General features: G+C 42.5%; 2 protein-coding genes across 3 annotated transcripts; one reads left to right on the top strand and one right to left on the bottom strand.

Moving 5' to 3' along the window:
* The first annotated feature begins 386 nt into the window (after window positions 1-386).
* Window positions 387-14,058, top strand: LOC118361333 (serine/threonine-protein kinase Sgk2-like). 2 transcript variants are annotated; one of them, XM_035741189.2, is made up of 13 exons: window positions 387-548; window positions 5,347-5,417; window positions 5,544-5,602; window positions 6,125-6,182; window positions 6,566-6,649; window positions 7,282-7,413; window positions 9,372-9,484; window positions 9,577-9,613; window positions 9,877-9,963; window positions 10,236-10,331; window positions 11,655-11,810; window positions 12,000-12,089; window positions 12,599-14,058. In XM_035741189.2, exons 1-13 carry the CDS (start codon window positions 455-457, stop codon window positions 12,755-12,757), a joined length of 1,236 nt encoding a protein of 411 aa, XP_035597082.1. In that variant the 5' UTR covers window positions 387-454; the 3' UTR covers window positions 12,758-14,058. The 2 variants fall into 2 exon arrangements, with proteins under 2 accessions (XP_035597082.1, XP_035597083.1); XM_035741190.2 differs by lacking the exon at window positions 387-548 and adding an exon at window positions 1,168-1,610.
* A 643-nt stretch (window positions 14,059-14,701) lies between these two features.
* Window positions 14,702-27,101, bottom strand: LOC118361334 (cation channel sperm-associated auxiliary subunit delta-like). Its single transcript, XM_052484226.1, has 8 exons — window positions 26,960-27,101; window positions 22,983-23,113; window positions 22,737-22,858; window positions 16,328-16,378; window positions 16,118-16,192; window positions 15,667-15,809; window positions 15,199-15,398; window positions 14,702-14,715 (listed from the first exon to the last, which is right to left on the bottom strand). The coding sequence occupies exons 4-8, from the start codon at window positions 16,358-16,360 to the stop codon at window positions 14,702-14,704; spliced, it is 465 nt and encodes a 154-aa protein (XP_052340186.1). The 5' UTR covers window positions 16,361-16,378; window positions 22,737-22,858; window positions 22,983-23,113; window positions 26,960-27,101.
* Window positions 27,102-27,406: the final 305 nt, after the last annotated feature.

The raw sequence follows: 27,406 nt of genomic DNA, 5'->3' as shown, positions 1-27,406 counted from the left end.
AGTCACGGCCTATATGCGCAATTTATAGACTATAATGATTTAATACAACTAAATGTTGTTTAAATTCTGAGCGCTTAATAATGTCTCTGACTCCCTACAAGCCTAGTGTGTCACACTCACAAATGCTTCACAATGTATTTATTTGTAGGCTATAACTTTGAAATAATTGAATTAATAGAGCCTAAATAATTATTTGATGTTCCTTCTTAGGCTTGCTGTCTGCACGCACCGCTCTATTGAGCGATGAGCGAGATATGCGACCGCTCAACTCTGCTCAAATACTCTGCTCCCCATAGCTCCGAATTGACATGATTGGTTGACGGTATGCGGGGGCGGTAGCCAACGTCCTGTATAAATACAAACTCACTTCCTTAACAAGTTCATTCGCTATAGCTCTGGTCTTCTCCTTTTAGCGCAAGAAGTATGAAAGCGCTGAAGTCTGCGGAGGCTGTAAATGCTGTACGGCCACTTCAGACGGCGGATTGACCAAACAGAACCTATAACTAGGCATTGCACGTGTCACGCAGCAGTGTCAGAGAATAAAAAAGGTTCGTGACAGGCATGCTTGCAGATTTGCAGAAAGTAAAACGGCTTCTCTAGCTCAAACGGTTAAAATATTATCCATATTAACAGAGCTACCTTTTTTTATCTTCCTACGCAATGTCACGTGCATTTGATAGAATTTCACAATGTGAAATGCAGTTTTAAACTAATCCCGGGCGCTTAAATTCAACCCTGGCATTTCAGCCCCCCTCCCTTTCAGGGTAAAATTTCAGCTGAACTTTGAGAGGACTGTTGCCTAACTACTTGTAGAAAGCGTGTTTCTCTCGAAGACCTACAAAACTAAAGTAATTACCCGTATTAGACTGAAAGATATAAATACATTTTGTCAAACCGGAGAGGCTCTCCATGCTCATGAGTTGCTTATTCAACATATTATCTGCCACTTCACTCAATCCAGTTGTAAAAGTATCCCCTTCGTAGCTGTTTTACTAAAACCAACCTGAAATGTTCCCTTGGCCAAATATTCCCAGATTGTCATAAAACAGCCATACATGTGGTATCGTTTCTGCATCTCCAAATTTTGCAAGAGGTAAGAAAGAGTATGCGCTTAAATGAGCTCATTCGGTCCAGCGGGAGTAGGGGTGTAGCGCTGCTGGAGCTCACGGAAGCGTTGCTCACAGGAGCTCCGCTACTTCTCACAACGGTGGCAGGTGCTCGTTTAGTAAAGTTAGATCAAAGCTGAATTAATATCTTAGAAGATCAGATTCATTGGTATTCTACATAACACTTTCCAATATAACAACATAGTATAACGTTATTATTACACCAAAAACACCACCTTATTTATGTCTTATGAGATTTTTGGATGGTTAGCTGAGTAATCAAGCCGAAGATAGTGGATATCCATAAGGCTAGTTAATTTGGTGAGCGACCCCAACTAGCCCTGCTTTCTGTAGCCCTAAAATGCAGGACAACAATAGCGCTGTGCTCTGAGCTGCGACAACTACAGCGCTGTGCTCTGTGCTTCGACACTTGACTCGAGCCAAGGGACTTCGGTCAGTCAGTCGATTAGACAGCACTCAACCGACCGCACGCACCTGCGACAGGTAGGCTTGAACTCGGTTTTAACATTTACTGCAGGTAGGTTGAGAATGTACACAATGTACTGTAACATGTAGCCTTTTGTGTATTTCTGGTTAGTGGTGACTGCAGGTCTGGTCCTTGCCATTCTGCCGCCATAGGGGAGACCAAAAAATGTCGCCCCCGGAAAATTAGAATAGTCCCAGTCCCAATGAGGTTGAAAAGACATTTAAAATAGTATTTTCCAGACATTGAAGTTAGGTTCAATTTATATTCTGAATGAAAGCTCAAAATGTATTTTCCATATGTTTAAAATGTTCCGTATTTTCCATGTTTTCCATATATTTTTTGCCAATGTTCCATATGTACTTATTTTCCAGGACATTGAAAAATAAGCATTTTCCGAATGTTTAAATCAGGATAATTTTTGGTTCTGAATTAAATTTGAAAATAAATCATTTATTGACGTCTATGTTTGGGCCAAATCAAGGCTGGTCTAGACAGGATAAAAAAATGAACCAAACATAGAAGTCTATGATTGGTTCAGATTTGGTCCGTACCGAACCAAAAGTCTATGTCCATGGATGTTGAAATCAAGGCCGGTCTGGACCGCACAAAATCTGAACCAAACATAGAAGTCTATGATTGGTTCAGATTTGGTATGAACCGGATCAAAATCCAATGTCCGTGGATGTGGAAATCAAGGCTGGTTCGGAACTGCACCAAAAAAAGACACCCAAAAGGCTTTGACGGGGGTCCGTGCTTACTGAGGAGTAGCCTACAGTGTTGTCTGAAATTACATTTTATGAATGCCTATCGATGTGGTAACAGGCCATTTGCGTTGGCTTAATTAGTCCTGATTCTTGTGACTAATCAACTTGGCATTTTGAATATCAGCTCTGAATATCAGCTACCAAACTTTATCAGGAGTTATCGTGAGCCTATTTGCAATGTGTTTACACAGCGGGAATCGCTTATGATCAGCTTGTCAATAATTAATGGATAGAAACTTGAAACCACTGTTCATGACAATGGGGTGGAACTCCTGGACAACAGTTGTGATTGTCCCTTCCATATTGTCCATTTAACTTTGACCTTTCCTGTTTTTAGGAGATGTTGTTTGTTAACATGACAGCTCATTTTTTATTTGAATGTGTGCCCTTTAGGTTAGGCAATTAAATCAGATAAACCTGTATGATGTAAAAAGGTCATTACATTGTCATACATTTTATCTCCCGCCTGTAGGCTACAGAAAAGACCACATACTAATTTCTACCATATCCTATATCTGCTACATTATTGATGTTCGATCATTTTTTTGACAGCGCTGCAGAGATGCATCTCTCCAACAGCACCCTGGAGAGGCGCGCTGGGAATGGACAAGCAAAATATTTTGCGCCTTTGACAATGTGGCCACTGCTTATCAAAGGGGCGTCATCAGCGCACACCTAAAAAAAATCTATATGCCACTGGTTGAGAGAAATTGTAATTGTTTTGACGCAGAATTAAGTGAGGTTTTATGTGTTGTTTGGAGGTGCGTCTTGGTGAGTTTATCTCAGAAAATGCCGTCCGCGTCAACCTTCCGCCATAGGTGGCCGCCTAATCCTGCCTAATGAGCGGGCCAGCCGTGGGTGAATGTTTGAAATATGGTTCTATAAAGTTGGAAAATGCCCTCCAAATACTCTAAATAGCCTTGTAATCACTCAAGGAATACAATGGTAAACCGTAATAGGCTAGTAGTCTATTTAAGACCTTTGATACAGTGCATTCGGGAAGTATTCAGACCCCTTGACTTTTTCCACATTTTGTTACGTTACAGCCTTATTCTAAAATGGATTAAATAAAACAATTTCCTCAACAATCTACACACAATACCACAAAGTGAAAACCGTTTTTTAGATTTTTTTTCAGAAATACCTTTCTTCTATAAGTATTCAGACCCTTTGCTGTGAGACTCAAAATTGAGCTCAGGTGCATCCTGTTTCCATTGATCGTCCTTGATGTTTCTACAGCATAATTGGAGTCCATCTGTGGTAAATTCAATTGATTGGACATGATTTGGAAAGGCACACACCTGTCTATATAAGGTCCCACAGTAGACAGCGCATGTCAGAGCAAAAACCAAGCCATGATGTTGAAGGAATTGCTCGTAGAGCTATGAGACAGGATTGTGTCGAGGCACAGATCTGGGGAAGAGTACCAAAACATTTCTGCAGCTTTGAAGGTCCCCAAGAACACAATGGCCTCCATCATTCTTAAGTTGAAAAGGTTTGAAACCACCAAGACTCTTCCTAGAGCTGGCCGCCCTGCAATACGTCGCAATTTTGGGAGAAGGGCCTTGGTCAGGTAGGTGACCAATAACCCGATGGTCACTCTGACAGAGCTCCAAAGTTCCCCTGTGAAGATGGGAGAACATTCCAGAAGAACAACCATCTCTGCAGCACTCCACCAATCAGGCCTTCATGGTAGAGTGGCCAGACCGAAGCCACTCCCCAGTAAAAGGCACACGACAGCCCGCTTGGAGTTTGCCAAAAAGCACCTAAAGGACTCTCAGATCCTGAGAAACAAGATTCTCTGGTCTGATGAAACCGAGATTGAAGACTTTGGCCTGAATGCCAAGCGTCATGTCTGTAGGAAACTTGGCACCATCCCTACGGTGAAGCATGGTGGTGGCAGCAGCATGCTGTGGGGATGTTTTTCAGTGGCAGGGACTGTGAGATTAGTCAGGATAAAGGGAAAGACGAATGGAGCAAAATACAGATCCTTGATGAAAACCTGCTCCAGAACGCTCAAGATCTCAGACGGGGACGAAGGTTCGCCTTACAACAGGACAACGACCCTAAGCACACAGCCAAGACAACGCAGGAGTGGCTTCGGGACAAGTCTTTAAATGTCCTTGAACCCAATCTAACATCTCTGGAGAGACCTGAAAATAGCTGTGCAGCGACACGCCCCATCCAACCTGACAGAGCTTGAGAGGATGCTAATTTCTAAGAGCATGTTTTGCTTTGTCATTATTGGGTATTGTGTGTAGATTGATGAGGGGGGAAAGACAATGTAATCTATCTTAGAATAAGGCTGTAATGTAACAAAATGTGGAAAAAGTCAAGGGGTCTGAATACTTCCCAAATGCACTGTATGTGAGTATTTTTTATGCTGACAATAGATCTGCTGAATGTTTTCATAGTTTGTAAACACCCTATTTGTAATGTGCGCTTGTATTTACACAATGGTATAATTTGAGAATATAAAACCTATAACAATCCCAAAGCCCTAATTAGAGGGCAATACACATGACTGTAGAAATGGATATCAACCTTCAAATGGGTTTTTAACTTTCCACACATCTACTGTAGCACATTACAATCTACTCTTGAGGACATATGGCTGTTTATTCAGTAGGCCTAAAGGTTAAACATTTCTTAAGACCACGGAAGGAACATTTCAAAACATTCAGACATTCTTGGCAAGTGGCCGTCTGTCTGTGGGGGAGATTGAAATTGGTTTGAATAATGACCTAAGCAGCCCCGCACACATTTGTGGACATGGGAAGGTAACATTTGCCATGTAAAAGTGTCCACTAATATGAACTCTCCAAAACCACAAATATCCTTTGTTGTGCCTACCTGCGTTGGGTTTCAAACCAGAACTACCAGTTTGTCAGGGTCAAGCTGGCATAGGGGGACCAGCAGCAGAGTCACACACTGTTGTGGGGTGCTATCATGTCATTATGTTCCTATCGTGTCCTCTTTGTAATGACAGGTCTGGGAAGCACTGATGTAGGCTCCCCGGTGGGCAAGGAATGGACCAAGGCCATGGCGAATTGTAATCCAGTGAGTGTTTCACTCTGTAGTGTGCTGTGCTTTGTAGTCAATCAAGGATGTAATCCTATTTTTGCTTCTGGTTGTTTACACTGCTTTGCTCTATCATTCATTGTTTTTTTTCTACTTGTCTTCTAGCTTAGATCACCGTCCTCCGCCCTCGGTGAGGTCAACCTGGGACCCTCGGCAAACCCACAGTATGTACAGTATTAAGAGTAATGGGTTTCGGTGATTCGTAATGCCCCGTAGAACTGACATCTGGTAACCCTTTACCAACGGAATTGTGATCCCGATGCATTCATTAACAAAACTATTTACACCTCGATATGATGCCACACATCAGCTGCAACCACTAACATACACAGCTGTACTTGGCTATTGGGACTCTGGGCTCTATTCAATCCCCATGGTGGAAATTCAGCTTTTACAGCGTGATTGAAATTGAATGGCATTTGTTCCCGGCTTTAGCGGAGACTGTGTTCGCGATAAACACTGCAGGTGTCGGCTCAATCCGAAATGACCTTTACATTTCTATTGCGGAATCTGTAACGCTTCAGCTTCACCTATTGAATAGAGCCCTTGATCGAACATGCTATTTCATGCATCATACCAGAGTCATGTTGCGAGACGGTTGTCTCTGCCATAACCTGTCATGATTACGTGTCATGTCAATCCGTATGACACAGATATCTGTATCATCATTCCTGTTCTTGTTTCAGTGCCAAGCCCACTGACTTTGACTTCTTGGCTGTTATTGGAAAAGGGACCTATGGGAAGGTAAGACAGACTACACTGCTGCCTGTCTGATAAAAGGCTGCATGCCTTCATCAATGATTAACTCTGTCTATGCAGGACTGTTAATGGTTATCTTGATGAAAAGGCAAAAACAAACCAATGAATGATGATAAGGTTGTTGACAAATTGTACTCCGGATGAGTAGCCATTTTTAATTTGTCCAGTTAATTTGCAGTCCTTTTTCATTGTGTCTATGACTACTTTCTTTCTATGTTTAGTGTGACTGTTGATCAAATATGTTGTTTGTGTGTATTTCATTGACCCTCTAGATTGATTTAAGATATGTTTATGATAAGAGTGTCATATTAGTAGGTGAAGTGTTGAGTAAACAACCAGAGATTTATTGGCAACCACCCTGCATCCAGGTCCTGCTCGCCAAGCTCAAAGCTGACAACAAATTCTATGCGGTCAAAGTTTTACAGAAGAAAGTCATATTGAAGAAAAAGGAGGTTGGTCTATAAACATTTGATTTAGTTATTCATTCTCCCAACCAACTCACATATAGGTTATTTATTTTCTGTGGTAAAGGTCCATTAAATTACACCAATAAAACCCTTTATGTCAGTATATATTCAACATGTGTATGCAGTTCACTGTGTAGCAGAACTGGTTTAGCCCAAGCCTGTTGTGTGTTTCTAAGAAAGATAATATCTAATCTAATCTGAAGTGTGTTCTGTCCTTTGTACTCTGACAGACTGATTATACAGCCCCCAGTCTCTATGTGTTTCTTACTAACTGTACATTCCCATAATCAGAGCTGTTTCTTCCCCTTGGTTTTGTATCACTTGATACTTATAAGCAAGTCTTGGACTTTATGAGCTACTCACAGACACACGTTATAGCTGTCTGACAGACCTAGTCAGGTGTGTGTAGACGGCTGCACTTGTGACATAAAGCAGCGTAAATAACACTGTGGACCTTTTTAGGAAAGAGGTGTCTCGCTCTCTCCCCACTCCTTCTGTGTATTGTCTCTTGTCTCGCGCTTGGGGCTGAAGCAGTGGCGCTGACAGGGGCCTGTATTCTGCTGTGTCCTGCCCTCTGCCTCGTGTCCGCTGGTTCAATGCTGCTTTGTGTCCTCTAGCAAAAGAACATCATGGCAGAGAGGAACGTGCTGCTGAAGAGCCTGAAGCACCCTTTCCTGGTGGGCCTCCACTACTCCTTCCAGACCCCAGAGAAGCTCTACTTTGTCCTGGACTATGTCAACGGGGGAGAGGTAGCTGGCTAATGGTCCTGGGTTTCCTGAAAGGTTGCATATGATATGCAAATGCCAAAAAGGAATGGACTGTAGCAATGTTCCTAATAAGCCATCCTTTATTTACAGTACCAGTCAACAGTTTTGACACACCTACTCATTCAAGGGTTCTTCATTATTTGTACTATGTTCTACATTGTAGAATAATAGTGAAGACATCAAAACTATGAAATAGCACATATGGAATCGTGTAGTAACCAAAAGAGTGTTAAACAAATCAAAAATATATTTTAGATTCTTCAAAGTAGCCACCCTTTGCCTTGATGACAGCTTTGCACATGCTTGGCATTCTCTCAACCAGCTTCACCTGGAATGATTTTTCAACATTCTTGAAGGAGTTCCCACATTTGTATAACACTTTTTTGGTTACTACATTTTCCATATGTGTTATTTCACAGTTTTGATGTCTTCGCTATTATTCTACAATGTAGAAAATAGTCCAACTCAATTGGGTTGAGGTTGGGTGATTGTGCAGGCCAGGTCATCTGATGCAGCATTCCACTCTCCGTCTGTCAAATAGCCCTTACACAGCCTGGAAATGTGTGTTGGGTCATTGTCCTGTTGAAAAACAATTGATAGTCCCATTATGCGCAATCCAAATGGGATGGTGTATTGCTGCAGAAAGCTGTAGTAGCCAGGCTGGTTAAGTGTGCCTTGAATTCTAAATAAATCATAGTGTCACCAGCAAAGCACCACCACACGGTGGAAAGCACACATGCAGAGATCCTCCGTTCACCTACTCTGCCTCTCACAAAGACACGGCGGTTGGAACCAAAAATCTCAAATTTGGACTCATCAGACCAAAGGACAGATTGCCACCGGTCTAATGTCCATTACTCGTATTTCTTGGCCCAAGCAAGTCTCTTCTTATTGGAGTCCTTCAGTAGTGGTTTCTTTGCAGCAATAAGACCATGAAGGCCTGATTCACGCAGTCTCCTCTGAACAGTTGATGTTTAGCTGTGTCTGTTACTTAAACACTGTGAAGCATTTATTTGGTTTGCAATCTCTCGTGCAGTTAACTCTAATGAACATATCCTCTGCAGCAGAGCTAACTGTGGCAGTCCTGATGAGAGCCAGTTTCATCATAGCGCTTTGATGGTTTTTGCAACTGCGCTTGGAAGAAACTTTCAAAGTTCTTGACATTTTCCAGATTGACTGACCTTCACGTCTTAAAGTAATAATGGACTGTCATTTATCTTTGCTTATTGGAGCTGTTCTTGCCATAAGATGGACTTGGTCTTTCATCAAATAGGGCTATCTTCTGTATATCAACCCCACCTTGTCACAACACAACTGATTGGCTCAAACGTATTAAGGAAATAAATTCCACAAATGTACTTTTAACAAGGCACACATGTTAATTGAAATGCATTCCAGGTGACTACCTCATGAAGCTGGTTGAGAGAATGCCAAGAGTGTGCAAAGCTGTAATCAAGGCAAAGGGTGGCTACTTGGAAGAATCTCAAATATATTTTGATTTGTTTAACACTTTTTGTTGCTTACTACATGATTCCATATGTGTTATTTCATAGTTTTGATGCATTCTCTATTCTACAATGTAGAAAATAGTTACAAAAATAAAGAACAACCCTTGAATGAGTAGGTGTGTCAACTTTTGACTGGCACTGTATATTAAAGCTGCCAAGCTATTGACAGCACAGAAGCAGCAGAGCAGTGTGTCATAGCCCCAAGCCCTGGTCTTAGTCACACTTTACTCCCATTTACTGATCAGCTCAGTCCAAAGTCTCTGTGTCACATTATTATGATGAGTCAATTAAGTAGCGGTAGTAATATGACATGCTTTTTTTTCAGAGCCCAGGAGACTGACAGTTAAAACAACAAGGCAGAACTGTTTTCTTTCTCCCTCTATTGCTAACTTCTTATTCTCCCTCTCATTCCCTCTCTCTCTGTCTTGGAAGATTTTCTTCCACCTGCAGAGGGAGCGGTGCTTCTTGGAGCCGAGGGCTCGGTTCTATGCTGCCGAGGTTGCCAGTGCCATCGGCTACCTTCACTCCCTCAACATCGTTTACAGGTCAGACACATTCACGCAGAAGCAACACGTTATTATGTACACTATTGAGGGTCTGTGAAATCAAATATCTTTGTTTGTTTGTTCTTTTGTAGAGATTTAAAGCCAGAGAATATTCTCTTAGACTCTCAGGTAAGTGTTGACTCATAAGTGGATGTAATGTTATTGGATTGTTTTCAATATCTCAACTCACTTCCTTCTCATCTTAGGGAAGATGGTTCAAGATTTCGCAAAAACAGTATCGTACGTAGTATCGTAGTTTTCTGTGATCAATTTCCGTGATAGATTAAGTGTGTTAGGTTGTCATTACATTTCCTGACCTCACATATGTCACAGGTCCTGTAAGTTCCTGTAAGATTGATTGGGAAGGTGCCTAAAACCGATGTGTGTTCCAGGGCCACGTGGTGCTTACGGACTTTGGGCTGTGTAAAGAGGGAGTGGAGCCGGAGACCACCACGTCCACTTTCTGTGGAACCCCCGAGGTGAGGGATAGCCCTGAGATTGTGTCTGTGCTCAATGATATGTTAGTCACTTACAGCTCTATATATATCCATCTGTGTATTTCTCTCTCTCTCTCTCTCTCTCTCTCTCTCTCTCTCTCTCTCTCTCTCTCTCTCTCTCTCTCTCTCTCTCTCTCTCTCTCTCTCTCTCTCTCTCTCTCTCTCTCTCTCTCTCTCTCTCTCTCTCTCTCTCTCTCTCTCTCTCTCTCTCTGTCTCTCTGTCTCTCTGTCTCTCTCTCTGTCTCTCTCTCTAGTATTTGGCCCCTGAGATTCTGCGTAAGGAGCCCTATGACCGCACTGTGGACTGGTGGTGTCTGGGAGCTGTGCTCTATGAGATGATCTATAGTCTTGTACGTTTTTGAATCTTAGCCACCCAATGCTTTTACTAGCGTCGTATGGTTAAATGTACTAAAGAGGAACAATGAAGATGCGCATGCTCGTCCACAGAATCTTTTCATGTGTTTGTTTTCAAAGGATCAAGTTAGGAGCTCCTAATAACAACATGGAACGAAATGTATTCCACAAGATCAAATGGCACTCCCTAAAAACGCAACCCTAAAAAACACACTAGCTTTTTAAGAATTCACTGATTAGTTGGTGCACGTGGAAAACTAAAGGCATATAAATCATAAATTACTTGGTATTAGGAAATACATTATTTCCATGACATGATTTTTTTTTTAAAGCAAATTTGGATTGACCCATGTAGACATTTTCAAATATATGCAATTTAAAAGTTTTATATCACAAAATTTGGATTAGGAATCTTGAGGGAATCCTATTTGAGTCAGAAAACGATATTCATATGGTAGGTAAGCTATACAAACCCTTGCAGAGAGCATATCCAACTGACAATATCTTAGAAAAAATATTAGCTATTGGAACCAAGACTTAACTGATATTGGCAGGAAATGTCTGAAAATAACGAATGAAATTAGTTAAATGAAAAAATATGCTTAATCCAGTATAAACTAATGTATAGAATGTATTTGACAAAATTCACATTCTACAGCACAACGGAACAACGGCAGTCATGTCGTAAATGTAAAACTAACAAAGACTCAATAATCAATGCCTTCTGGGAATTTGATCAAGTCCAAAAGTTATGGGCAGAGTTAGCAAGTTGGCTGTCAGAATGTAAATGTACTTTTAATCCGTCTGTCTACATATTACAAGACGTGGCTTATGAGGGTGCAGTGAGGTACCCGATGGGTCGGACGATACTTTTCTCCTCAATCATCGTGAAAAAACGTATACTTAAAAACTGGAAAATCAACACAATGGAAAGGTCAAATGTTTTATTTGTTATCTATTTTTAACGTGCGTGGGCGACGGAGGGAATCAAAATGGCGCAGCTTGAGGCCATGTGGCGGTGAGTGATGCGGGTGCTAGAGATGGAGGTGTGAGCTTGAGGGTCAGGGCAGGTGAGATGTAGCTGTTTGTGTGATGTATATTTGTATGTGTATGTTTAGTATTTTTAAAGAAAGTAGTACTAAAATAAAATTGTTTTTTAATCTTATATAGCTACTGTACCTAATGCAATCTAAGGCCAATCCAAATATTATTTCCTTGTGCAGCAAATGTCCCAACACAATTATGTTACCAACTTCAGGAAATGTTTCTGGAGTAGCTGGTGGCTACAGTGTCTCTCCTCCGTTCTACTCCTTTTCTAGCCTCCTTTTTACAGCCGGGACATGTCTGAGCTGTATGATGGTATCCTGCACAAGCCTCTGCCTCTGCCCCCAGGGAAGTCAGACGCTGTCTGTAGTCTGCTCCAGGGCCTCCTGCAGAAAGACCAGCACTGCAGGCTGGGAGCCATCGACGACTTTGTGAGTGGCTGACTAGACCCTCTCCATGGACCATGGATTGCATCTGAAATGGCACCCTATACTCAATATAGTGCACTACTTCTGTGCCATTTCGGAAGCAACCCCATGCCTTTGCCGGTTACTGTGTTTCACTAATGTTCACTCAGTTATACATCGCTTCTTGTATATGATTCTTGTTTTACTTTGCAGTTAGAAATCAAGAACCATGTGTTCTTCTCCCCGATTAACTGGGATGACTTGTACCACAAGCGGATCACTCCTCCATACTACCCCAATGTGGTGAGTTTTTGGCACAGTCTATAACATTGGTAGGCAATTAGATTCAGCCGCGGGCCAATTTTTGTTGGAGTGGATTGTCGGGGGGGGGCGTGGGACATAATAATTTGTACACTGCAAATTGACCACAACTAAGCCCAAAAAGAGATTTGTAGTTGAAAAGAACACTAATTTCATACCATGATTACATTGAGACACGATCACATCTTTTTTATTGGTGGGAATACTTGGGAACAGATTTACAACATAATTATTTTGGGAGGCTGATTTGCTGTCTTTTTTTGATCAAAAACGAACCCCCCTCCCACTTTTGGGGGCCAAAATAAATAGTCTGTTGCCGACCCCTGGCCTATAACATGCCAGTTGTTTCTTACCATATTCTCTAACCTTAACGGCTCTTTCTCTAAAACTTTCTCTCACTACCTTTCTTTCCTCGTTTTCGCCTTCACACTGTCCGTCTCTTTTCTCTATCACTTTGCTCAATTCCCTAACATGTCTCCTCTCTCCTCCAGAAAGGGCCAGCGGACACGCAGCACATAGACCCAGAGTTCACCAGGGAGATGGTGCCTAACTCGGTGGGTCGCACCCCTGAGCTGAACGCCAGCACCAGCAGCAACAGCGCCTTCAATGGCTTCTCCTACGTCTGTGGTGAAGAAGACAGCTTCCTCTAAGACAGGGAAGAAGGGCCCTCGCAGCACCACCACTGCCTGAGCTCGGGGTAGAAGTTACCCCTGACCACATATCTAGGATTCAATTCCTCAACCCCGAATCCTAACCTTAACCTCTAAGTCAGGGGGTGAAAAAGATATTTGGCCCTTGATCCATTAGTGGCAACCTCCTATCAACTTCATTGGCCATCAGCCATAGAAATGGAGCACATTGAACAGAATGCATTTTTGCGTCGGCTATGCACAGTGGCTGCCACGTCTGTTTATCTAGACCTCATTAGAACAGGCAGACGCGGCAAACACTAATGATATGTGTGAAACTCTAGTCGAAACCATGTTTCTGCTCTTTAAGTGCCCGTTTTTAATACAAAACACGGTGGACCTTCCAAACATTTGAAATGTGATGATTGTCCAACAATATATTATTGATTTGAAAACATGCTGTTTCTGTTATCACTGACTTTTTGTAGATTAGATTAGAGGCTCGACTCGATTTGTTGCATCCAGGCATGCTTAAAGGGATAGCTCACCCAAATTACACATTTACTTAATGGTTTCCTTTCCCTGTCAGCATTCTATAGAAAAGGTTTGACGGCAATTATAGATGATTTGAACATGCGTGGAAAATGTGCGTATCAGTACCATGACTTGAATGAGATTTGTGCCACAAAGTCATGGTACCGATATAAGCAATCAATGGACAAGGTATGACAGCAATCGATGCTTTGGTTTCATTTCCGTGGCACTGTTTCTAAATGTACAAAAGCTGAAGAACATTCGCACATACAGGTACTTTGCCAAATGTAAACACTCCACCGTGTTGTTCATCTTCCCAGGTGATTTTATTGAAACAAAGTCTAGAGGCTTAGCATCCACCGTTTTAGCCTTTGTGGAACAAATCCCGATACCGATATCAGCACTTTGTCACACACAGGTTCAAGTCATGTATACGTGACTTTGTTGAGATACTTTCTCGTGATTTGAACATGAAAAATGCGAACATCGGTACGAGGACATGGATGTGATTTGTTCTACAAATGCTGAAACCTTTTAGCATTTGGAAACATTTCCCAGGGGGAATAAAACCAAGGCACAGATTGCTGTTATACCATAGACTGCTTTACTGGGTAAGGAAACCAATGTGTTATTTTGTAATGTGGGTGAGCTATCCCTTTAACAGCAACATAAACCTACGCCATCTCCTTACAACTGTAAAGGTGGTGTTTTTCTTAACCTTGTGAAACAAGCCGTAGGATTGTGTCAACACAACGGGTGACATTAAAGACTGTTGACTTGTGCCAGAACCGTGTTTAAAGGTGACTGATGCGCAATGAAGTGTGTGTACATAAAAGCGTTACAATGAATAACTATCCATATACGTTTACCGTGTCTTGCGTCGACAGAGCTTCCATCTGATTGAAGTGTGAAACAAAAACTGCCGTTATGAAGAAATGATTTGCTCTTTATTTCTCAAAACATGTTCATCAAGCAAAACATACACGGACAGCATTAAAAAAGCTTTATGCAAAATGTATCATTTCCGTTATCAACAGATTTCAGATCAACTAACTGTGTTCCTAAAACTGAAAACAGTTTCTAAATCAATCAAAGACAAGACAGAAAAGGCGGTGATCAGTTACTGACAGAGTTCATGCTGAACAGCTCATCCCATTTATTTCACGCTGCTCAGAGGACATGTGTGTTTTCCCCTGTTTTAGGATGTATTGTGAGTGAGTGTGTTTGACCCCAAAAAAACATCTGAATGTGTTGCGCTACACACTTTATGTGTAAAGTGTGTGTCCATCCTATTTTTTTATGGTGAGCGCGCTGGCTGAGGAGAAAGCCGATGAGCAGCAGGACCACAAAGATGGCCCGGGAAGATGCCCAGTGCCACACCAGATGGCAGAGGGCGAGGAAGGAATGCCCCGTGCACACTGAATGTAGTGGTCAGCGTATAGTAGCTGCAGAAATACAGAGACAGTGAATATAAAGAAATATTACAATATCAATAACAATCCAGTTTTAATGTTTACTATAGAATATAGCATATAAATAGTGTACTAACTATGAACATTTCTTATGTCTTACTCCACTCGATATGAAAATATTCCACTACCGTATTCAACCTTCAGTTGATGTATTACAGAGTACAAGCCTGGCAACTAAGTGCGCTCATAAAAATAAAAATAGGTTCAAAGCAAGCAGAGGATATTAATGAGGACAAGGACAATGTATCTGCATTTTATAAGTTGAATACGTCGGATGAATATCCAATTCAAATGTGGGAAATTAGGAAAGATCCTCCCTCGGGATGCAGGCTATATGACTCTGCTTACAGTGCATGGGGGCCTCTTAGTCTACAGTGCCGTGTCGACAAATTCCTATCGGCCATTATTGATTGGTGATAAAGTAAGAATTCAACTGTGTTGCTATAGAATGTGTACCGGTACGTATATTCCTGGTCTGGGCTGTGTTGGGGTTTGGTTTATTTTGCTGCTGGCTCAGCAGAGAGGTCCAGTTCTTGGGCTGGGAGACACACTTGGCCTCCTGGCCCGACTGATGGTACTGGTAGTTATGCATGCCGTTCACCTCAAACATCACAAAGTCGCCACTCGCCCGCTCCACCAGCTCATTACCGTTCCAGCTGCAATGGAACAGGGCGGGTTTGATGTTGGCTCAAAAACCAAGCAGCCATGTTTACCTGCTCTAGAAAATGGTGGGTTGGCTCTGGCGCTGTTGCTCTGTGACGGAGTGCCATGCTTGTTCTAATGGTCTTTGTGTGTGTGCCATGTAGTTATATCAAGGGTCTGTCTGAACTCCACTTCACACAGAGATGACGGGTTTTCTTACACTGAACGATGTACAGTGAGTGTGTTTTGAGGTCAGAGAAAAGGGTTGCCAGGGTTACTCACAGCTCCATGGAGGGTATCCAGGGGGTACCGTGGTAGACCAGCAGGGGGCAGAAGTAGTGTGTCATGCTGTAGTAGGAGATATGCAGGTCACTGGAGGCAGAGCTAGGCCGGAACAGAACCTCCTCCACTAAGAACACATACTTCTTAGTGGAGGAGGGGAAGGTGGTGGAAGAGGAGGATAATGAATGAAATACTAGTCGTTATAACTGCACATGAAATGACAAAAATATATATTAACAGCAATAACTTTATAACTCTGTATTAGCTTTCTTTGTGGAAGCCTTTATGTTCCGCGAATGAAAAATACCTCAAAAAAACACTTTGGCATCACAAGCATTTTTTTGTTGTTGTATAGAACAGATCAAATGTTTATTTAACATTTCTATCAAGCGTGACAGTCTAGAATCTTACTTCCATCAGTGCTCTGTAACAACCTCACCGCACAACCTACTTGAGGATGTCGTAAGAGAAGTTGTCCTGAAGCTGTACTCGAGTGAACGTGCCCTTCGTGCAAGTGGTTATGTTCCTGTGGCAAAAAACAACAACTTAAAGGACAGAAAGAACCAATAAGTTTGAACACTTAGCTCTTACAGTAGTATCGTTCAGAAATGTTTTGAACGTTTTGAAAATAGGAAATACAGCGTGAGGAATTGTCCCTCACCTCAACATTCCCGCATGCTTTCCAGGAGGGCATCCAGTGAATGTGAGCTTTCTAAAAACGGGGAAAAGTGAATACAATAGTATGTAACTCCACACTGGAGGGAGATAGCTTGTCCCCATGGGGTATATACAGAAAAGGCTAACATGTCCCCACGTTAACTCATACACATTATCGCGACTGTTAGAGGGCTGGGTTTCTGACCAGGGGGTTGAGGTCTTTGCAGGACACGTCTCTTCCCATCAGGTCTACTATAATGGTGGAGAGGCTTCCTTTACATGGACTGGAATAGACCCAGAGAAAACACCATACTCTCATTTTCACCAGCTAGAACTCCTTATTGCCAATTTGTGTTCTTACCTCGGCTCTTTCTGAACAACACCTGCTCTTTCTGAACAACACCTGCTCTTTCTGAACAACACCTGCTCTTTCTGAACAACACCTGCTCTTTCTGAACAACACCTGCTCTATCTGAACAACACCTGCTCTATCTGAACAACACCTGCTCTTTCTGAACAACACCTGCTCTTTCTGAACAACACCTGCTCTTTCTGAACAACACCTGCTCTTTCTGAACACCACCTGCTCTTTCTGAACAACACCTGCTCTTTCTGAACAACACCTGCTCTTTCTGAACACCACCTGCTCTTTCTGAACAACACCTGCTCTTTCTGAACAACACCTGCTCAAGCTCGATGGGGCCGACAGAGATGGCAGATCCGCTTCTAGTCCTTAGGAAACTTTGCAGTATTTCGTTTTTTTTATGTATTACGTCTTACATTGTTAGCCCAGAAAACCTTAAGTGTTATTACATACAGCCGGGAACAACTAATGGATATCAGAGAGATGTCAACTTACCAGCACAACCAGCATTACGACCAGGAATACAACTTTCCTAAAGCGGATCCTTTATCTGCACCTCCCAGGGCATTTGAACTGATTCCAGAGGGCGACCCAAAACAACGCCGCCAGAGGAGAGGGTGCTGGAGCGGTCTTCTAGTGAGGCTTGGATACTCGCACACCACCCACCGCATCCGAGTATATCACCCGCTAATGTCCCGTCCCTAGTTAACAAAGTCGATGAAATCAGTTTCTTTCCAAAGAGATATCTGGGATTATAACGTACTCTGTTTCACGGAAACATGGCTAGCTTGGGACATGCTGTCGGAGTCAGTACAGAAAACAGGATTTTCAGTGCATCGCGCCGACAGGAATAAACATCTCTCCGGTAAGAAGAAGGACGGGGGTGTATGTTTCATGACTAACGACTCATGGTGTAATTGTAACAACATAAAGGAACTCAAGTCCTTTTGTTCACCTGATCTATAATTCCTCACAATCAAATGCAGACCGTATTATCTCCCAAGAGAACTCTCCTCGGTTATTGTCACAGCTGTGTATATCCTCCCCACAAGCGGATACCAAGACGGCCATCAAGGAACGTCTTTATGCAAATGACTTTATGCAAACTGGAAGCCATATATCCTGTGGCTGAATTTATTGTAGTTGGGGATTTTAACAAAGCTAATTTGAGGAACAAGCTCAACCATTGCTACTCTAACTTCTGCGATGCCCCCGCCCTCCTTTTGGCAAATCTGACCATGACTCCATCTTGTTGCTCCCCTCCTATAGGCAGAAACTAAAACAGGAAGCGCCCGTGCTTAGGTCTATCCAACGCTGGTCTGACCAATCGGATCCCACACTTCAAGATTGCTTTGATCACGTGGACTGGGATATGTTCCAGGTAGCCTCAGAGAACAATATTGACGCATACACTGACTCGGTGAGCGAGTTTATAAGGAAGTGTATAGGATGTTGTACCCACTGTGACTATTAAAACCATCCCTAACCAGAAACCGTAGATTGATAGCAGCATTCACTCAAATCTGAAAGCACGTACCACTGCATTGAATCATGGCAAGGAAACTGGGAATATGGTCTACAAACAGTGTAGTTATTCCCTCTGTAAGGCAATCAAACAAGCAAAGTGTCACTACAGAGACAAAGTGGAGTCGCAATTCAACGGCTCAAACACGAGACGTATGTGGCAGGATCTACAGACAATCACGGATTGCAAAAAGAATACAAGCCCCGTCGCAGACATCGACGTCTTGCTTCCAGACAAATGAAACAACTTCTTTGCGCGCTTTGAGGACAATACAGTGCCACCGAACAAGCCCGCTACCAAAGACTGTGGGCTCTACTTCTCCTTGGCCGATGTGAGTAAAACATTTAAACGTGTTAACCCTCGCAAGGCTGCCGGCCCAGACGACATACCGAGCTTCGTCCTCAGAGCATGTGCAGACCAGCTGGCTGGTGTGTTTACGGACATATTCAATCAATCCCTATCCCAGTCTGCTCTCCTCACATGTTTCAAGATGGCCAACATTGTTCCTGTTCCCAAGAAAGCCAAGGTAACTGAATGACTGTGTAAATGACTATCGTCCCGTAGAACTCACTTCTGTCATCATGAAGTGCTTTGAGAGACTAGTCAAGGATCATATCACCACCCTACCTGTCACCCTATACCAGTGGTTCCCAAACTTTTTATAGTCCCGTACCCCTTCAAATATTCATCTCCAGCTGCATACCCCCTCTAGCACCAGGGTCAGTGCACTCCCAAATGTTGTTTTTTTTGCCATCATTGTAAGCCTGCCACACACACACTAGATGATACATTTATTAAACATAAGAATGAGTGTGAGTTTTTGTCACAACCCGGCTCGTGGGAAGTGACGAAGAGCTCTTATAGGACCAGGGCACAAATAATAATATTATAATAATCAATAATTTTGCCATTTTACATTTAAGACTTTATTTGTTTATCGAAAATTGTGAATAACTCACCACAGGTTAATGAGAAGGGTGTGCTTGAAAAGATACACATAACTCTGCAATGTTGGGTTGTATTGGAGAGAGTCTCAGTCTTAAATCATTTTTCACACACAGTCTGTGACTGTATTTAGTTTTCATGCTAGTGCGGGCCGAGAATCCACTCTCACATAGGTCTGTGGTTGCAAAGGGCATCAGTGTCTTAACAGCACGATTTTCCAAGGCAGGATACTCTGAGCGCAGCCTAATCCAGAAATCTGGCAGTGGTTTCTGATTAAATAACATTTTCACAGAACCACATGTTGCAATTTAAATAAGGTTCGGGAAAGCACCTGCGTAATTGCGCACCCAGCTCACTCAGGTGCTTCGCTATATCACATTTGACATTGTCCGTGAGCTTGAGTTAATTTGCACACAAAAAATCATACAATGATGGAAAGACCTGTGTGTTGTCCTTGTTAATGCAGACAGAAAATAGCTTCTTAATCATAGCCTCAATTTTGTCCCGAACATTGAGAGAAAAAGCATCACCCAGATAGGCCAGTCGTGTGAGAAACTCGTCATCATGCAAGCGGTCAGACAAGTGAAAATTATGGTCAGTAAAGAAAACTTTAAGCTCGTATCTCAATTTTAAAAAACGTATCAATACTTTGCCCCTTAATACCCAGCACACTTCTGTATGTTGTAAAAGTGTTACACGGTCGCTGCCCATATCATTGCATAGTGCAGAAAATACACGAGAGTTCAAGGGCCTTGCTTTAACAAGTTAACCATTTTCACTGTAGTGTCCAAAACGCCTTGTCAGGCATTCCTTTGGCAGCAAGAGCCTCTCGGTGGATGCTGCAGTATACCCAAGTGGCATCTGGAGCAACTGCTTGAGACTCTACTATGTCTCCCTGTCATGGCTTTTGCGCCATCAGTACAGATACCAACACATCTTGACCACCAAAGTCCATTTGATGTCACAAAGCTGTCCAGTACTTTAAAAATATCCTCTCCTGTTGTCCTGGTTTCCAGTGGTTTGCAGAAGAGGATGTCTTCCTTAATTGACCCCCCCATAAACGTATCGGACATATAACAGGAGCTGTGCCACTCCCGCCACGCTTGTTGACTCATCCAGCTCTAACGCATAGAATTCACTGGCTTGTATGCGAAGCAGTAATTATTTCAAAACATCTCCTGCCATGTCACTGATGTGTCTGAAATAGTGTTGTTTGATGAAGTCATTGTCTGTACAGTTTTTGGCCTTTCCTCCAGCATTGTCCCAGCCATACCCGCGGAAGCAGGAATAATTAAGTCCTCCACAATAGTATGGGGCTTGCCTGTCCTAGCCACTCGGTAGCTGACCATATAAGACGCTTCTAGCCCTCCTTCTTATTAATGGTATCTGTTGCTTTTATACATGTCTTACCACTCGAAAGTCATCTTAATTCTCGCTCAAAAAACTCTGGTGGCTTATTTTTCAAATTGGCATGTTTTGTTTCTAAATGTCTGCGCAAGAGTGAAGGTTTCATCGAGTTGTGAGATAGTATTTTTGCACATATAACACACTGTGGCTGAGGAAAGGCATTACTCCCAATGTAAGTGAACCCCAAATCAATGTAGTTCTCATCATATTTGTGTCTCTTCGATGGTCCAACATCCCTGTCTGTTGTTCGGTGCTTTCCTGGGTAAGGGGGCAGTAGCTCTTCGGCTGCATCAGATTCACAACTGTCAGTGTCCATGCTAGCTGGGCTACAACAACAAATGTAGAATTCCTGATGCTAGCATTGGATGTGTTTGTGGAAGCAGAACAACTTGTGTCGTCGACAGTACTACCAGTAGAGCTGGTATGTGTCTCTATGCCTTACTTTTTTTAACCATTGATACATTTTTGAGCAAACGGAATGAGCAGCAGCTACGTTTGGCTACATATGGACCGTTAGTGTAATTCCCACGAGAGAGTAACGGATAATGTGATTGGATGTTAATTATTTGACTAGGCTACCTGTATTTGACATTGTGTTGCTATTTCTCTGAACACTAGATGGTTTGATTTTATTTTTGGCAGTGAAACGAGGCTCCTCAGGCGAGAAAAAAACCTCACCCAACTGTATAGCCCCGTTGGAAAATATAAAGGGACTGTTTGAAAATGTGAAGATTTTAAAAAATGTTTTTTTTTTTGTGAATCACATTTTTATTTGGGCTACCCCCAACGGCATTGCGCGTACCCCTGGGGGTACCCCAGTTTGGGAATACCTGCCCTAGACCCACTTCAATTTGCTTACCGCCCCAATAGGTCAACAGACGATGCAATCGCCATCATACTGCCCTATCCCATCTGGACAAGAGGAATACCTATGTAAGAATGTTGTTAATTGACTACAGCTCAGCATTCAACACCATAGTACCCTCCAAACTCATCATTAAGCTTGAGTCCCTAGGTCTTGACCCCGCCCTGTGCAACTGGGTCCTGGACTTCCTGACGGGCCGCCCCCAGGTGGTGAAGGTAGGAAACAACATCTCCACTCCGCTGATCCTTAACACTGGGGCCCCACAAGGGTGCGTTCTCAGTCCCCTCCTGTACTCCCTGTTCACCCATGACTGCGTGGCCATGCACGGCTCCAACTCAATCATCAAGTTTGCAGATGACACAACAGTGGTAGGCTTGATTACCAACAATGACGAGACAGTCTTCAGGGAGGAGGAGAGGGCCCTCGAAGTATGGTGTCAGGAAAATAACCTCTCATTCAATGTCAGCAAAACAAAAGAGATGATTGTGGACTTCAGGAGACAGCAAAGGGAGCACCCCCTATCCACATCGACGGGACAGCAGTGGAGAAGGTGGAACGTTTTAAGTTCCTCTGTGTACATATCACCGACAAACTGAAATTGTCCATGCACACAGACAGTGTGGTGAAGAAGGCGCAACAGTGCCTCTTCAACCTCAGGAGGCTGAAGAAATGTGGCTTACTAACGTTTACAGGTACACAATTGAGAGCATCCTGTCGGGCTGTATCAATGCCTGGTACGGCAACAGCACCGCAGGGCTCTCCAGAGGGTGGTGCGGTCTGCACAACGCATCACCGGGGCAAACTACCTGCCCTCCAGGACGCCTACAACACCCAATGTCACAGGAAGACAAAAAATATAATCAAGGACAATAACCTCCCTGGCCTGTTCACCCCGCTTCCATCCAGAAGGCAAGGTCAGTACAGTTGCATCAAAGCTGGGACAGAGAGATTGAAAAACAACTTATATCACAAGGCCATCAAATTGTTGAACAGCCACCACTAGCACAGAGAGGCAGCTGCCTACCTACAGACTTGATATCATTGGCCACTTTAATAAATGGAACACTAGTCACTTTAATAATGCCACTTCAAGAATGTTTACATATCTCGCATTACTTATCTCATATGCATATACTGCATACTGTATCCTACACTACCTATTGCATCTCAGCCGCTCTGTCGCTGCTCATCCATATATTTTATATTTATATATTCTTATCCCATCCCTTTATTAGATTGTGTGTATTAGGTTTTGTTGTGGAATTTGTTAGATATTAGGTTTTTGTTGTGGAATTGTTAGCTATTACCTGTTCGATACTGCTGCACTTTATGACCCTTCACAGGGGGACGAATGTGCAGAGAGGTGGACGTTGCTGGCCATGCCGATGTAGAAAAACTCCCCTGCAAACATGCTGTGGAACTGCTCCACCTGGTGCGGGAAGAGAAACACTGCTACATCTCAAATGACACCTTATTCTCTGTTGACTGTTGGAGAATGGGATGTCATTATAAGATTTTAGACTTAGAGAATGTGATGCGTCACCTTCACTTACTGGACAGGACTGGACAGGTGGTGTGGCACGTGTTAGCCTTGTGGTCAAACGTCCACCTCTCTGAGCAGCAGGTCCTCTCGGCCTTGGATCAGCATCCGTTTCTCCTTGGACACGTCAGCGACAGACGCAAACTGAAACAGGCAGGCAGACACAAGACAGTACAAAACATTATAATACAGGACAGGACAGCTCTGTTACTGACAGTACATTTATTTTACCAGTCAGGTCCCAAGACATCATTCTGTATAATAATACATGTGTAACATACAGGTCTTACAGTGTATATTTATGACAACACTGGCCAGGGCTGAGGACATCTCATTGTCACCGAAGGGATTTCAGAACTGGCAGTTGAAGCAGTTGCAATTGAGCTGCACAATATGAAAGCAGTTGCACAATATTTCTGGGGGTGGCAGCTAGCCTACCGGTTAGAAAAGCAGGCTAGCAACCAGAGGGTTACAAGTTCAAATCTTAGATGGGAAAATCCTCCTAGATAGATTGCTTACTGTTGTGCCCTTGAGCAAGGCACTTAATTGCTCCAGCTGCACTGCAGCTGACCCATTGCTTCCAGCCCCTTGTGTGTTTGTGTGTATGTGTGTGTGTGTCTTGGGGGGGGGGGTTGGGTTGAGAGCAGAAATACACATTTACATGCTCTGCAAGCTTGGAGAAACAGGAAAAAGTCTTCCCACACTTCCAGTCAGATGCAAATGTATTTTAATTAGCTGAACTTTCTGAGTCTTATTCCTGTTTCTCCAGTTTTGCCTTTTGCCTCAAGCACCTTCACGAATCAGCTTTGGGTGTGCAGTAGATTCTGCCTTTTACATACTCTGCAAGTTTAAAAAAAAAGTGAATCTTATTTTAATATGAAAATGACATGTTAATGACATACTGTACGTTTAGTATGTAAACTCAGCAAAAAAAAAAAGAAACGTCCTCTCACTGTCAACTGTGTTTATTTTCAGCAAACTTAACATGTGTAAATATTTGTATGAACATAACAAGATGCAGCCGCACAGAAGCCTAAGATTACCATGCGCAAATCCAAGCGTCGGCTGGAGTGATGTACAGTTCGCCGCCATTGGACTCTGGAGCAGTGGAATAATGGTCTGTGGCTATTTTTCAGAGTTCAGGCTAGGCCACTTAGTTCCAGTGAAGGGAAATCGTAACACTACCTCAAACAATGAAATTCTAGACGTTTCTGTGCTTCCAACTTTGTGGCAACAGTTTGGGGAAGGCCCATTCTTGTTTTCAGCATGACAATGCCCCCATGCACAAAGCCAGGTCCATACAGAAATTGTTTGTCAAGATCAGTGTGGAAGAATTTGACTGGCCTGCACAGAGCCCTGACCTCAACCCCATCAAACACCTTTGGGATGAATTGGAACGCTGACTGCGAGCTAGGCCTAATCACCCGACATCATTGCCTGACCTCACTAATGCTCTTGTGGCAGAATGGAAGCAAGTCCCCGAAGCAATGTTCCAACATCTAGTGGAAAGCCTTCCCAGAAGAGTGGAGGCTGTTATAGCAGCAAAGGGTGGACCAACTCCATATTAATGCCCATGATTTTGGAATGATATGTTCAACGAGCAGGTGTCCACATACTTTTGGTCATGTAGTGTATGTGTTTGATGAGAGCAGAGATTTAGCTGTGTTGTTTAACATGCCTTTCTTTGCTAAAGCAGCACTGTGGATATAGTAGACACAGTGGATTTTACTCCTGAAACAAGATATATGTGATGATCACTGCTGGACAATGGCTTTGGTGAGCAGAAAGTAAATGATAGGAAGGCATTAGGAAAACATAGCAATCTTTTTTGCTTCATTAAAAAAACTACAACTTGGTATTTGAGGTGCATGAACATGGTTATATGCTCCAAATCTTGAGCAGGTATCCATGTCCCTTCACTTTTTATTTTATTTAACCTTTTATTTAACTAGGCAAATCAGTTAAGAACAAATTATTATTTACAATGACACAGTGTAAGTACAACATCCTGTCAATCACAATTGCAAAGTTGTCCAACACAAAAGCTGCAGAACTCACTGAAGTTCCTACAAACATGAGAAATGGTTATGAATTTCAATACACATTAATAAGGCATGACAATGTCATTAATAGGCATCTGGAGTACAGTCAAATACAGGTTATACATTTCATATCAATTCCCCTTGTCATTATTCTTCAAAGGATGTGGTAGCCTACATTTAATTTGTTGGAGGTAGCTAAAGATGCTATTGGAAAGTGGGAGTGCAATCTTGCTGTGTAATCGTGACTTGAACAAATTATAGAGATAAAGTACACATTTTGGGTTGAGGGGAATTCTGCAGACTTTATGTAAATCTGTGTACAGCAGGCCTTTGTCTAGGTGGTTTTGTCTAGGTGGTGTACAGCTATGTGACTTTTTATCAGCAGGTTAGGAGAACTTATGCAGCAGGTTAAGATAATTAACGAGGCAGGTATGGAGAATTAGGTTAAGGTTAGGAAAAGTGTTAGGGTTGGATAATATCCTCTCTGAAACTGCTACGAAAAGCAACTTCCGGTCGTAGCTGTACTTCATCTAGTAAAACCCACTCACGTTAGCCCCTTCGTAGTGGAGTGGAGTGGTTGATTCCTCAAAGAATGTCCTGGTAATGAGGATCCACTTCCTGTCATTAGAAATAATCAAACGAGGCGGAAACGTTCTCTAGAGCGAGCCACTGTGCTGCAAGATTGGTAGAAGTTGCTAAATGTTTCACCCCATGTACAAGGCCAGACAAGTGTCACAGCGAATCCATTATTTAACTAGGCAAGTCAGTTGAGAACAAATTCTTATTTTCAATGATAGCCTACCCCAACCAACACTGGGCCAATTGTGCACTGCCCAATCACAGCCGGATGTGATGCTACCTGGATTTGAACCAGGGACTACAGTGATGCCTCTATGCACTGAGATGCAGTGCCTTAGACCGCTGCGCCACTCAGAAGCCTGAGATCTGGTTGTTTCTCCTCATTATACAAAAATGTCTAATGAGAAACATCGTTTTGTATTTATTTATGGATAGGGGCAAGTTCACCATGTTCAAAACTGTATGACCAAATCAACTCAAAGACTTGGTTTGAAAAACTTTGAGGTGATTTTGCCACAACTTTTGACCATGGTTAGCTTGCCCCATCAATCCCATTGTTGGTTATTGTTACCTACAGTTAGCTCAAGTTGGCAGTGGCTTTCGAAAACAAATCTGAACCATGGATGACAGTCTCTCCTTGTCCCATAAATTACTTTCTGGGTAAATGACACTGCGTCTGAAAAAGTGAAGATACCCTTTAACTATAGAAACATATTGTCTGACTAATTAAGTTAGCTGACATTTGATATAGAGGAAGTCTTCATAAAGAACATCAAAAGTTAAGTGTTTGTACTTTGAGTTCTTAATTTGTTAGGCTATTTGGTTCAAGGTGCAACACAAGATTGATTATTGAATTACCTTTACTCTAGTTAGGTCTTTTATCAATTCAAATTATAAAATTACACATTGGTTTCCTTACCTGTAAGCAGTCTATGTACAAGGTATGACAGCAATCCATGCTTTGGTTTAGTTGCCTTGGCAGTGGCTGACACTTTTTCTAAATAAAAATGTTTTAGCATTTGTGGCACAAATCCCAATCAAGTCACGCAAACAATATTAGCGTTTTTTGCACATCATGTTACATTTTTTACAAGTGACTTTGGCCAGCTTCACAATCAATTTGAGATACTTTCGGATGATTTGGACATGATGCGCAAAAAATGCTAATATTGTTCCCATGACTTGAATGGAATGTGTGCCCCAAATTATAAAATGTTAGCATTTAGAAACAGTGCCAGGGAAACTAAACTAAAGTATGGATTGAAGTCATACCTTGTCCATAGAAAGCTTACAGGGTAAGGAAACCAATATGCCATTTTGTAATTTGGGTGAACTATCCCTTTAAACATGTTTATTCATGATCTCTTACCTAGCTTGATGAGTGTCTGGTGACATTTTTTGCTGTTCTAAAAAGAACTAGTTAGAAGTGCCTGTGTCATGTTAGAACTGCGTAGAAATTCAGGAAATTAGCTTTAGGAGGGGAGTTGACCCTCTGCTTTTCGGTATTATATAACGTTAGGAGTGCAGCAAATGCTTGTTTCCGGAGAGCGTTGATGGTCTTGAACGTACCCTTCTTCCTTACCCCTGTTCCCGGGCAAAATAAAATCTGCTACTAAAAAAACGCGAGGCGCGAGATAAGAAATTGAAACGCATGAGTCTGGTTGATTCGTTTTCCACAGTTTAGCTACTCTATTTTCAAAGTATTGTAACTTATTAAAGTTGTTTGTTACGGTTAGAGTCCCGCGTCGGTTGAACAGACGGGACTGTGAGGCAAGGCCGCGACAGTTGGGGTTTTTGGGAGGTTTGCTGGACACTC

Source organism: Oncorhynchus keta, chromosome 28, assembly GCF_023373465.1.
Source record: "Oncorhynchus keta strain PuntledgeMale-10-30-2019 chromosome 28, Oket_V2, whole genome shotgun sequence".
NCBI classification, from domain to species: Eukaryota; Metazoa; Chordata; class Actinopteri; order Salmoniformes; family Salmonidae; genus Oncorhynchus; species Oncorhynchus keta.
The sequence above is the reverse complement of the archived record's forward strand: the minus strand, read 5'-3'. Positions and strand labels throughout refer to the sequence as shown.